Raw genomic sequence first — 12,060 nt, forward strand, 5'->3', positions numbered from 1 at the left:
CCTAAAAATGTTCCCCAACTGTTCACTTAATTGTATTGCGAACGCTTGGATCTAATGATGATTGAGGGAACATGATGTGCAGTTCTCAAACAGAAGCAAATAATGTTTTTATTCCATTATTTCCCCCTTTAGGAAAACAAAATTATTTTCTCAAAATATTACGTTTTGGGAAAGATTTGTCATGATACGTGTCCAATTACCAGGAAGTAAGATAGCATGGATCTCATTTATGACCATCTGAAGAGAGCCAGGAGACACCACAATTTGTCCTTGTGGGCTGCCTGACAGTGAAGATACTCTCCCTTAATTGATATATTGTTGCCCTATGACCAGATGTAGCTATACAGTACCGGGAGGAGGCGGCAAGCGAGCCCCAGGCTTAATCAATTGCTAGGCCTCAATTGATAGCAGCTGTGTGTGATCAGACCATATAGTGCATGGATAGATAGCCTATAGCAAGCTGGTGGACAGAAGGGAAGGGAGGGGAAATACAGTGAAGGGGATAAAACCCCATGAAATGCATTATTTATGTCTGCTTTCTGTAGCCAGTGTGATAAAGCTGTCACTCCCTCCATGAGGAATGGTCGCGGAACCTGTTCATTAGTCTTTGCAGTAAAGTTGAAGCCACATGGTCTGTGTTTCATCATTCCCTATTCTGGACAGGTTTCTCATGAAATAAAGGGTATATGGATAATTACAGTGGTTGTTGCAGTTAGTTGGACTAGATGGAATGAACATACAACCCTCAATGGCACGTACAGTACCAGTCAAAAGTTTGGACACCTACTCAAAGCGAGGATATAACACACATCGAATCATGTAATAACCAAAAAAAGTATTAAACAAATCAAAATATATTTTATATTTGAGTTTCTTCGAAGTAGCCACCCTTTGCCTTGATGACAGCTTTGCACACTCTTGGTATTCTCTTAACCAGCTTTCCTGGAATGCTTTTCCAACAGTCTTGAAGTTCTTCCCACATATACTGAGCCCTTGTTGGCTGCTTTTCCTTCACTCTGCGGTTCAACTCATCCCAAACCATGTCAATTGGGGCTAGGTCATCTGATGCAGCACTTCATCACTCTCCTTCTTGGTCAAATAGCCCTTACACAGCCTGAAGGTGTGTTGGGTCATTGTCCTGTAGAAAAACAAATGAGAGTCCCACTCAGCGCAAACCAGCTGGGATGACAGAATGCTGTGGTAGCCATGCTGGTTCAGTGTGCCTTGAATTATAAATACATCACTGACAGTGTCACCAGCAAACCACCATCATACCTCCTCCTCCATGCTTCACAGTGGGAACCACACATGTGGAGATCATCCCTTCACCTACTCTGCGTCTCACAAAGACACGGCGGTTGGAACCATAAATCTCAAATTTGGACTCATCAGACCAAAGGACAGTTTTCCACCAGTCTAATGGCATTGATTGTGTTTCTTGGCCCAAGCAAGTCTCTTCTTATTATTGGTGTCCATTAGTAGTGGTTTCTTTGCATCAATTGGACCATGAAGGCCTGATTCTTAGTCTCCCGAACAGTTGATGTTGAGGTGTCTGTTACTTGAACTCTGCGAAGCATTTATTTTTGCTACAATTTATGAGCTGGTTACGCTAATGAACTTGTCCTCTGCAGCAGAGGTAACACTGGGTCTTTGTTTCCTATGGCGGTCCTCATGAGAGCCTGTTTCATCATAGCACTTGACTTGAAACTTTCAAAGTAATTGACATTTTCCGAATTGACTGACCTTCATGTCTTAAAGTAATGGACTATCGATTATCTTTGCTTATTTGGGCTGTTCTTGCCATAATATGTACTTAGCCTTATTGGTAAAATACCATCTTCCACCCCTGCCTGGTCACAACACAACTGATTGGCTCAAACGCATTAAGAAGGAAAGAAATTCCACAAATGAGCTTTTAACACTGCACACCTGTTAATTAAAATGCATTCCAGGTGACTACCTCATGAAGCTGGTTGAGAGAATGCCAAGAGTGTGCGAAGCTGTCATCCAGGCAAAGGGTGGCTTCTTGGAAGAATCTCAAATATAAAATATATTTGATTTAACACTTTTTTGGTTAGTATATGATTCCATATGTGTTATTTAATAGATTTGATTTCTTCACTATTATTCTACAATGTAGAAAATAGTAAAAAATAAAGAAAAATCCTTGAATGAGTCTGTGTGTCCAAACTTTTGACTGGTACTGTATATATTTAATTAATTTTGAATTCCGGCTGTAACACAACAAAATGTTGAATAAGTCCAGGGGTAACAAGACTTTTTGAAGGCACTGATATACAGTGCATTTGTAAAGTACTCAGACCCCTTGACTTTTTCCACAGTTTGTTGCTGTGATTCTGAAATTCTAAAATTGATGAATCAAACAATACCCCATGGCTTTTTCTTTTCAACTCTGCCTCGAAGGCCAGCATCCCGGAGGTCGCCTCTTCACTGTTGACATTGAGACTGAAGTTTTGCGGGTACTATTTAATGAAGCTTCCAGTTGAGGACGCGTCTCTTTCTCAAACTAGACACTAATGTACTTTTCCTCTTGCTCAGTTGTTCACCGGGGCTTCCCACTCTTTCTATTCTGGTTAGAGCCCGTTTGCGCTGTTCTGTGAAAGGAGTAGTACACAGCATTGTACGAGATCTTCAGTTTATTTTCAATTTCTCACATGGAATAGCCTTCATTTCTCAGAACAAGAATAGACTGACGAGTTTCAGAAGGAAGGTCTTTGTTTCTAGTCATTTTGAGCTTGTAATCAAACAAATGCTGATGCTCCAGATACTCAACTAGTCTAAAGAAGGCCAGTTTTATTGCTTCTTTAATCAGCTCCACAGTTTTCAGCTGTGATCTAACATAATTGCAAAAGGGTTTTCTAATGATCAATTAGCCTTTTTAAAATGATCAAATTGGATTAGATAACACAACGTGCCGTTGGGACACAGGAGTGATGGTTGCTGATAATGGGCCCCTGCACGCCTATGTAGATATTCCATGAAAAATCAGCCTTTTCCAGCTATAATAGTCATTTACAACATTAGCAATGTCTACACTTTCTAAGTTATCCCAAAATGTTTAACGTGTGTGTGTGTGTATCTCTGAAGTAGTCTTGTATGAAAATCCATAGCATTATTTTGTAAAGTGGTTCATACATAAGGTATTTTCTTATTGAGAGCTGGTTGGTGCCTCCAAGTCCTCAGAGTTTCTCACCTCGTGGCTTACAGGTGCTTTATATCCAAGTTTGTATTCAAACCTTGCTTGACACTCGTCAGCGTTTGTCTGTGACATTTGTGGACTGACACAGAATACCATTATAATAAAACAAGGCAAGGCACCACTACAGGCTAGATTATGACAAGCAGACAGACAGAAGTTTGAGCCAAGGTCGGTGTCTCAGGGTAGTTAGAATTTCAAGCCGGAATCACTTCAACTTTGAGCCATTCGTTCAAATAATTGCTAATTGCGTCAGGCCCTGGGTGTCAAAAGTGTGTGTGTGTGTCGGTGCAATTAGCAGGCGTGTGCAAGGGAACCTGGGGTGGTTTGTGTTATTACATGACAATGCCAAGGAGCCAATGTGAGTGCTGAGAAGGTAACATGCTGAATGGAGAGACTAATTAGGAGAGTAGTGCAGTGGCAGAAAACACAAATGGCAGCTGGCCACTTGGGGAGGCACACTGTTGCCATGGACAACAGTGATTATTGACAGTTCACGCAGTGCTACTGCCTCAAACTTAGTTCTTTAGTGGAACACCAGATGCATTTCTGGACCTTGAGGACTTTTCTTTGTGCATGCCTCCAAATAAACTGCAACCTGTGACAGTATTCTTCAAAGTTTGAATACATACATTTAAGACATTTACATTTAAGCCATTTAGCAGACGCTCTTATCCAGAGCGACTTACAAATTGGTGAATTCACCTTCTGACATCCAGTGGAACAGCCACTTTACAATAGTGCATCTAAATCATTAAGGGGGAGGGAGGGGGGTGAGAAGGATTACTTATCCTATCCTAGGTATTAATTAATGGATTTCATTAGGGACGCACCGATATGAGATTTTTGCCTGGTATCTGATATTTTCTTTGCCAAAAACACAAAACAATACCAATAACCGATATTTCAAGTCTTAGCAGCCTTTGTAAGCATTCTAGTGCAGTTAAATAGTTGAAACACACCCACAGATCAAAAATAAATTGTGTTGGCATTTACGTACAGTTGAAGTCGGAAGTTTACATAAACGTTAGCCAAATAAATTTTAACTCAGTTTTTCACAATTACTGACGTTTAATCCTAGTAAAAATTCCCTGTCTTAGGTCAGTTAGGATCACCACTTTATTTTAAGAATGTGAAATGTCAGAATAATAGTAGGAAGAGAAGGATTTATTTCAGCTTTTATTTATTTATTCACATTCCCAGTGGGTCAGAAGGTTACATACACTCAATTAGAATTTGGTAGTATAGCCTTTAAATTGTTTAAGTTGGGTCAAATATTTTGGGTAGCCTTCCACAAGCTTCCCAAAATAAGTTGGGTGAATTTTGGCCCATTCCTCCTGACAGAGCTGGTGTAACTGAGTCAGGTTTGTAGGCCTCCTTGCTTGCTTTTTCAGTTCTGCCCACACATTCTGAGGTCAGGGCTTTGTGATACCCACACCAATACCTTGACTTTGTTGTCCTTAAGCTATTTTGCCACAACATTGGAAGTTTGCTTAGGGTCATTGTCCATTTGGAAGACCCATTTGTGACCAAGCTTTAACTTCCTGACTGATGTCTTGAGATGTTGCTTCAATATATCAATATCTATTCAATTTTCCTTCTTCATGATGCCATTTATTTTGTGAAGTGCACCAGTCCCTCCTGCAGCAAAGCACCCCCACAACATGATGCTGCCACCTCCGTGCTTCACAATGGTCATTATGGCCAAACATTTCTATTTTTGTTTCATCAGACCGGAGGACATTTCTCCAAAAAGTACGATCTTTGTCCCCATGTGCAGTTGCAAACCGCAGTCTGGCCTTTTTATGGTGGTTTTGGAGCACTTCTTCCTTGCCGAGCGGCCTTTCAGGTTATGTCGATATAGGACTTGTTTTACTGTGGATATAGATACTATTGTACCTGTTTCCTCCAGCATCTTCACAAGGTCCTTTGCTGTCTGGAATTGATTTTCACTTATCGCACCAAAGGACGTTCATCTCTAGGAGACTGAACGTACCTCCTTCCTGAGCGGTATGGCGGCTGCGTGGTCCCATGGTGTTTATACTTGCTTACCATTGTTTGTACCGATGAACATGGTACCTTCAGGCATTTAGAAATTGCTCCCAATGATGAACCAGACTTGTGGAGGCATGCAATTTTTTCTGAGGTCTTTGCTGATTTCCTTTGATATTCCCATGATGTCAAAGCAAAGAGGCACTGAATTTGAAGGTAGGCCTTGAAATACATCCACAGGTACACCTCCAATTGACTCAAATGATGTCAATTAGCCTATTAGAAGCTTCTAAAGCCATGACATTTTCTGGAATTTTCCAAGCTGTTTAAAGGCACAGTCAACTTAGTGTTTGTAAACTTCTGACCCACTGGAATTATGACACAGGGAATTATTAGTGAAATAATCTGCATGTAAACAATTGTTGTAAAAATGACTTGTGTCATGCACAAAGTAGATGTCCTAACTGACTTGTCAAAACTATAGTTTGTTAACAAGGAATTAGTGGAGTGGTTGAAACACTTAGGTTGGAGTGATTAAAACTAGTTTATGTAAACTTCCGACTTCAACTGTATGTCCCCATTACCAGTAAAACATAATCTAAACCTATTTATTTCACTTGCTGTGCTGTTTCATTGTTCAGTCTCATCCAGGATTTCATCATACATGTCAAGCGGTGAAGTTTCAGCTCTGTCTGTCCGTGGCCTCTCTTCCTCGGTGCCCACTGTCACTGTGTCCGTTTCCATCTTGTCCAGCTGCGTATGTAACATTTCACGGTCCTTGTACCTAGTATCGAGCATTGACGCAACACAGTAGAGGCTCAGAGAGAGTGCCACCGAATCGCTTGTTCAGAGCCTCTGGTAGAGTACTTTTCCAACCCGCCGTTCTGTGTTGGCATTTATGTTGAGCAGGCGTTTCAATGACATGACCGAGGGTGTCACGTCTGCTGCAGACACAGTTGAGTTTATTTCTCCAGTCAGTTGTTCGAATGGAGCTAGAGGAGTTTTCATGTTTACAAGTTTCAAACATGTTCTCAAATGCCATTGAAATGGTAGCAGCGGTATGAGAACAAGCACATTCTTGAGCATGTAATTCAGCTTTCCTCAGTAGGAAATCCTCATGGACCCACTGTGCGTCAGACTCATAATGGTCATGGGGCTGACATCGCTGGTCCAAATGTCAGTCGTGAAGCTAATAGCAGTGACGCTCATAGCAAGAAGCTCATGGATGTGAGTTTCAACATTACTGTGTAACTCCGGTAGTGTGTACCGGGGCTCGACCAGTTGGCGAAAGCCAACATCATCCACGACAGAGAACGGTTGATTGTCAAGAGCAATGAATTCTATTATCTTGGGGTTAATGGATTTCGCCTTTGAGTTGTGTCGCTGAAATGTTCTTACTCTTTCAAATGACTGCTCGATTTACACAGCAGACACAATATTTTGTTGTGCCGTCATTACGTCATCTACCTACGTTATATGGGTATGCACGTCAGCTTTGACACCAGTTTTTGGCGTTAAACTAGACATCAGGCCGATGCTGGCATGTTTAGCTAATATCGGCTGATTCCGATATGCTTACCGATTATATTGTGCATCCCTAGATTTCATTGTTGATGACCTTTTTTCTTTTTTGATTTTCTTTTTCTAAATATATCTATTTGTACTTTCAAGGTATTTTGGCTTGAGGTTTTGTTTTTAGGTAAAAAAGCAATGGTGAAAATCCCTTTCAATATAATTTGTTGATGGGGGTGCAACCATTTAGCTAAATATGACATTTTCCCCAAAGCACCACTACTTGGCTGGTGTTCACATTTGCTGAGCTCCATGTATAGATTCTTTCTCCTCTGTGGACTCCAAACAGTCCCCTCTTCGATCGTTGGCACTGTAAAATTGATTCAATTACACTCCATGTTACTGCTGGGAGATTCAGGCTCTTTTTTGCCTGTTGCTTTACTGATAGAAAAACAGAACACATAAACCAAAAATCTAATGAGGGAGCGTGTGCCCCATTGTCGAAACAAACCATTCAAACTTAGTTGAACTATGGTCCTGGAGGAGGAAGTGAGAGAGGGATTTAGTGTATTTATAGTTTTGTGTTTAGGTGTATTTGAATTTGTTCCCTGGGTTGTTACATTGACTTTTATACGATGACTATATAACTTCAGATATCCTACGACTTTGAGACCGTAGAGAAATTGGTAATTATAGTTTTTGTACTAATGTCCTAATATTTCTTTCTCTCGCTCCCTCCATCCCTCCCATCCTTCCTCTCTCCAGGATTCAGTCGTGCTGCTCTGCCGTTTGGCCTGGTCAGAAGAGAGCTCTCTTGCGAGGGCTACGCCATTGATCTCCGCTGCCCCGGTGCTGATGTCATCATGATCGAGACGGCGAACTACGGCCGCACGGACAACAAGATCTGCGACGCCGACCCGTTCCAGATGGAGAACATCAACTGCTACCTCCCCGATGCCTACAAGATCATATCACAAAGGTAAGAGTCAACTGTTACCTCACCCAAGGCCTAGAATATTGTATTTCAAAGGTTATAGAACAGCGAGGTCTCGTTACACAAATAAAACCTGGAGTTGGTTATGGATGTGTGGTGGCACGGTATTCTAGAGTCCAGTCTAGTACTTCTGGATCCACAACTTGCAAATGAAAACAAGTGGTTTTGGTTTGGGTGGTAACCCTAATAAACTAGCGTTTTTTGTCACATACTCAACAAAAAAAGAGACAGTTTACCCACACCTCCCTGTCTTTCAATAATCAGATGGTTTTTGGGGGGTATTGTTGTGAAACTCTAGACTTTAAAAACTGGACAGGGGGTCATTAGTAGCAACCCTAGACCATATGGTCTATGCATTCCTGCACCAGTACCACTGCAGCTGCACAATCAGCCAGCCAGCCAGCCGGTCCATCTCAAAAGGACCCAAAGAGTCACATGAACATTGGGCTTCTTTTTTCCAACATTGACACGGCGCAGCCCAACGCCCTGAGCAATACCCCTTCCCCTTTATAATACCATTTATATTAGTAACACTCTCCCAGGGCATTTAGCTACAGTACAGTCACTCGGCTGCTTTCATCACTTTAACTCTGCTGTTGTGCCGGCCCCAGCCCGGCGGTGTGTATTTAAGGACCCCATGTCGTACAGACCGGTTGTTGGAGCAGCCTTAAGGGCAGTAAGTAGCAGGAGGCAGCAGGATCAGGTGCACTATAGTGTCCATGTTATTAACAGTGAAAGTTGGTTCCAGTTGAATGACGAAATTCAATGACTATTTACATAATCTCCAAAGGTATTTATAAAATGAACAGACTCAAAATACCAGTTGGAATCTAAATGAAATCAGGCCTACCCTGTCAAACCATCTATACTGTAGCAGGTTGGGGTATACCAGGCTATGGACGGCCTCCCCACACAGCTTATATACTAGAGCTAGAACACTACACCAGCTCACAGGTTGAACAGGTACCTTTATACCTATAGCCACTCAGTATTTACCATACCATTAACCATGGAGCTCTTTACCCAAATATGGCATATTAAATCATGTAATAGACACCTTCATTGTACCCACATTTGCATATTCCGTCTAAATAAACATCTTAAACATTCCTGGCTTATCCTCAAAGCAGGTATACTTTCCATTAATGAATAGACATTTTCATAACAATAGTTCTGCAGGCCAACAGGCGGCAAAAAAGTATTACTTATACAGCCGCGCACAAGTGCGCTCCCATTACGCACACACAGGGCCGGTTCTTCCCGTTCTGCCACCCTAGGTGAGACTAAAAAAATGCTGCCTTCACAGAACTAGAATAGTCCCAGTAAGCAAAATGATATTGAAAAGACATATTTTTCTGGTGTTTAAGTTATGTTCAATTTAGGTTCTGAATGAAAGTTGAACATTTGTATTTTCCAGATGTTGAAATCAGGCTTGTATTTGGTTTGAATGAAAGTTGAAATGACTTATCTATATTTGTCCAAAATCAGGCCGGTCCAGACCGGACAAAACCTAAATCAAACATAGACGTCTGATTGTTTCCGATTTGGTCCGGACCAAAATCCAATGTCCGTGGATGTGGAAATCAAGGCCGCTCCGGACTGCACCAAAAAAAGACGTCCAAAAAGCATCAGCCCGTGCTTACAGAGGTGTAGCCTACAGTGTTGCCTGAACTTTTATTTTAAGAATAGCCATCTATGTGGTAAGCCTACCGTTTTTACAACACCCCAAAAATATGTAAGGTCTGCCAGGACAAAAAAAGACGTTGGCTCATGCTTACTGGGGTGCAGCCTACCATGTCGGCCCACAATGGAATTTTATGAATGCCCATCCATGTGGTAGGCCAACCATTTGTAAAACAGGCTGTTGCATTGGTTTTATTAGTCCTGATACCTGTGACTAATCAGTTTGGCTATTTAAGCTCTGAATATCAGCTACCCAACTTTATCAGGAGTTATTTGTTAGCCTATTTGCAATGTGTTTACACAAAAGGAAATGCAGAAGTATTTTCATTTTTCGATATGATCAGCGTGTCAAAAAAAGTACGGATACAAACTTTAAACCACCGATTATGACAATGAAGGGAAACTCCTGGACAACGGTGGTGATTGTCGGACACATGCTGAAACAGTGGAGATAAATACACCTCATAAGAAGAGGAAGATGGTGGGATTTGTCCGTGTCCATGGATGCCACTATCGCTTTACTAAGTATTTGAAGAATTAAAAAGAACCCATCAGCCAATTGGTCATAAACAAAAACCACACAAATATGATGATTAACAGAAAAATATGATACGTGAAAATAATCACTGTTTCAAAGGAGAGAAATTAGTGTTAACACACGAGTCATGTCTAATAAATTAACTTCTTTGGTTTCATAATTTCTGGTGTCATTGGAGGAAAAAAACATAAAACGGTAGCAAGCTTACAGATGAATTGCAAGGAAAGGTCTGTAGGGGTTTTCACACCCTTTCCCTGTCATCACTATTTCTCCCCTCAGAGTAGGACAGGTTAATAGCCCTGGGTGGGGGATAATGACATTTTTCATAATTAATATTTTCTGACGGAGGGGAGTGGATGACTGTAGCTCACATATCAGACGCCACTGTCTTGTCTGCATCCCCAAAAACCTCCTGTAATGTCATTGTGATGACGATGATGATGATGATGATGATCTGCCCACTGCTATTGTAGAATAGATGATTCAAGGGAGACGTAATGGGAGAAAAAAATTGATTAGCCTACCGACTGTACATAAGTTGGACGTATTTGTCCAATATTTCAATGCTAATCACATACTTATAAGCAGGCAGTAATAGGCAGCGAGTGGCTGGTTAATAAACTCTTAGCATTTTACGTATGCGTTTCTTATCTGTACGTAATTATAACTACACATGGATTTCCTACAAGGTTACTGGTTCACTGCGGGGAAGTTTTATGGCAGGTCTGATAACAACCTAATTTCTACTTTGGCTGTCACACTGAAAGCTCTCCTTTTTGGCTTTTGAGGGACAGCTAGGCTTTCTGCTTCAGCTGTGATTCTGTGAGAGATCTGTCCAACTGGCACGACTTTGCATTTGACCTTCTCAAATATTTATCACTAAACGGTGTGCAATTCTTTCAGCTTTTTTTTGTAATGGATAACTGTTTCCAGCTAGCACATAACGTTATGAGAGCCACATGCTTCTTAGAGCTTGGTGAGAGCGTGGTTGTCCTCTGGGTATTTTGCATACAACCATCCAAGAACTTTCTGGGAAGGGTGCAGAAATGTTGCTTGGCTTTGGAACATTCTCAGCACATGGCAGGACTGATCACTGACGACGATAGGAGTAGGAGTTCAGATACGTGGCATTGTGGTGCCAGGACAACAACCTCTCCCTCAACATCAGTAAGACGAACAGGACAACAACCTCTCCCTCAACATCAGTAAGACGAACAGGACAACAACCTCTCCCTCAACATCAGTAAGACGAACAGGACAACAACCTCTCCCTCAACATCAGTAAAACGAACAGGACAACAACCTCTCCCTCAACATCAGTAAGACGAACAGGACAACAACCTCTCCCTCAACATCAGTAAGACGAACAGGACAACAACCTCTCCCTCAACATCAGTAAGACGAAGAAGCTGATCATGGACCACAGGAAACAGAGGTGCGAGCATCCACATCGATGGGGCTGTAGTGGAGCGGGAGCTTCAAGTTCCTCTGTGTCCACATCACTAAGGACTTGATATGGTCCACACACACAAACAGTTTCGAACAGGGCAGGACAGAGCCCCTTCCCCTCAGGAGGCTGAAAATGTTTGGCATGGGCCCTCAGAACCTCAAAACGTTCTAGACCTGCACCATTTGGGAGCATCTTGACTGGCTGCATCACCACTTGGTACGGCAACTGGCAAGGCACCCGACTGCAAGAGGGTGGTGATTATGGCCTAGTACCCTAGTACATCGCTGGGGCTGAGCTCCCTGCCATCTAGGACCTCTATACCAGGTGGTGTCAGAGGAAGTAAGAAACAAATATCAGACTCCAGCCACCCAAGCCATAGAATCTTCTCTCTGCTACCGCACGGCAAGCAGTACCAGTCCACCAAGTCTGGAACCAACAGGACCCTGGAAAGCTTCTACCCACAAGCCATACGACTGCTAAACAAGACTGCTAAATAGCTAATCAAATGGCTACCCAGACTACCTGCATTGACCAATAACTCTTGCACCGACTCTACCCAATCACTCACACATACTTAGACTGACACACACACACACACACACACACACACACACACACACACACACACGCACCAACACACACACACACACTACATGCACCAACACACACACACG

The 12,060-nt window shown here is 42.1% G+C and overlaps 1 protein-coding gene across 9 annotated transcripts in view; it reads left to right on the plus strand.

The window, feature by feature from the left end:
* The window catches only part of LOC135512789 (adhesion G protein-coupled receptor L2-like), a 129,713-nt gene that overhangs the window by 44,885 nt on the left and 72,768 nt on the right, over positions 1–12,060 (plus strand). For all 9 annotated transcript variants that reach the window (XM_064935168.1, XM_064935187.1, XM_064935178.1 and 6 more), the window contains exon 3: positions 7,487–7,700. In XM_064935168.1, coding sequence (XP_064791240.1) covers positions 7,487–7,700 — 214 coding nt within the window. The remainder of the gene's footprint in view (positions 1–7,486; positions 7,701–12,060) is intronic.

This window comes from Oncorhynchus masou, chromosome 3 (assembly GCF_036934945.1).
Source record: "Oncorhynchus masou masou isolate Uvic2021 chromosome 3, UVic_Omas_1.1, whole genome shotgun sequence".
Classification (NCBI taxonomy): domain Eukaryota; kingdom Metazoa; phylum Chordata; class Actinopteri; order Salmoniformes; family Salmonidae; genus Oncorhynchus; species Oncorhynchus masou.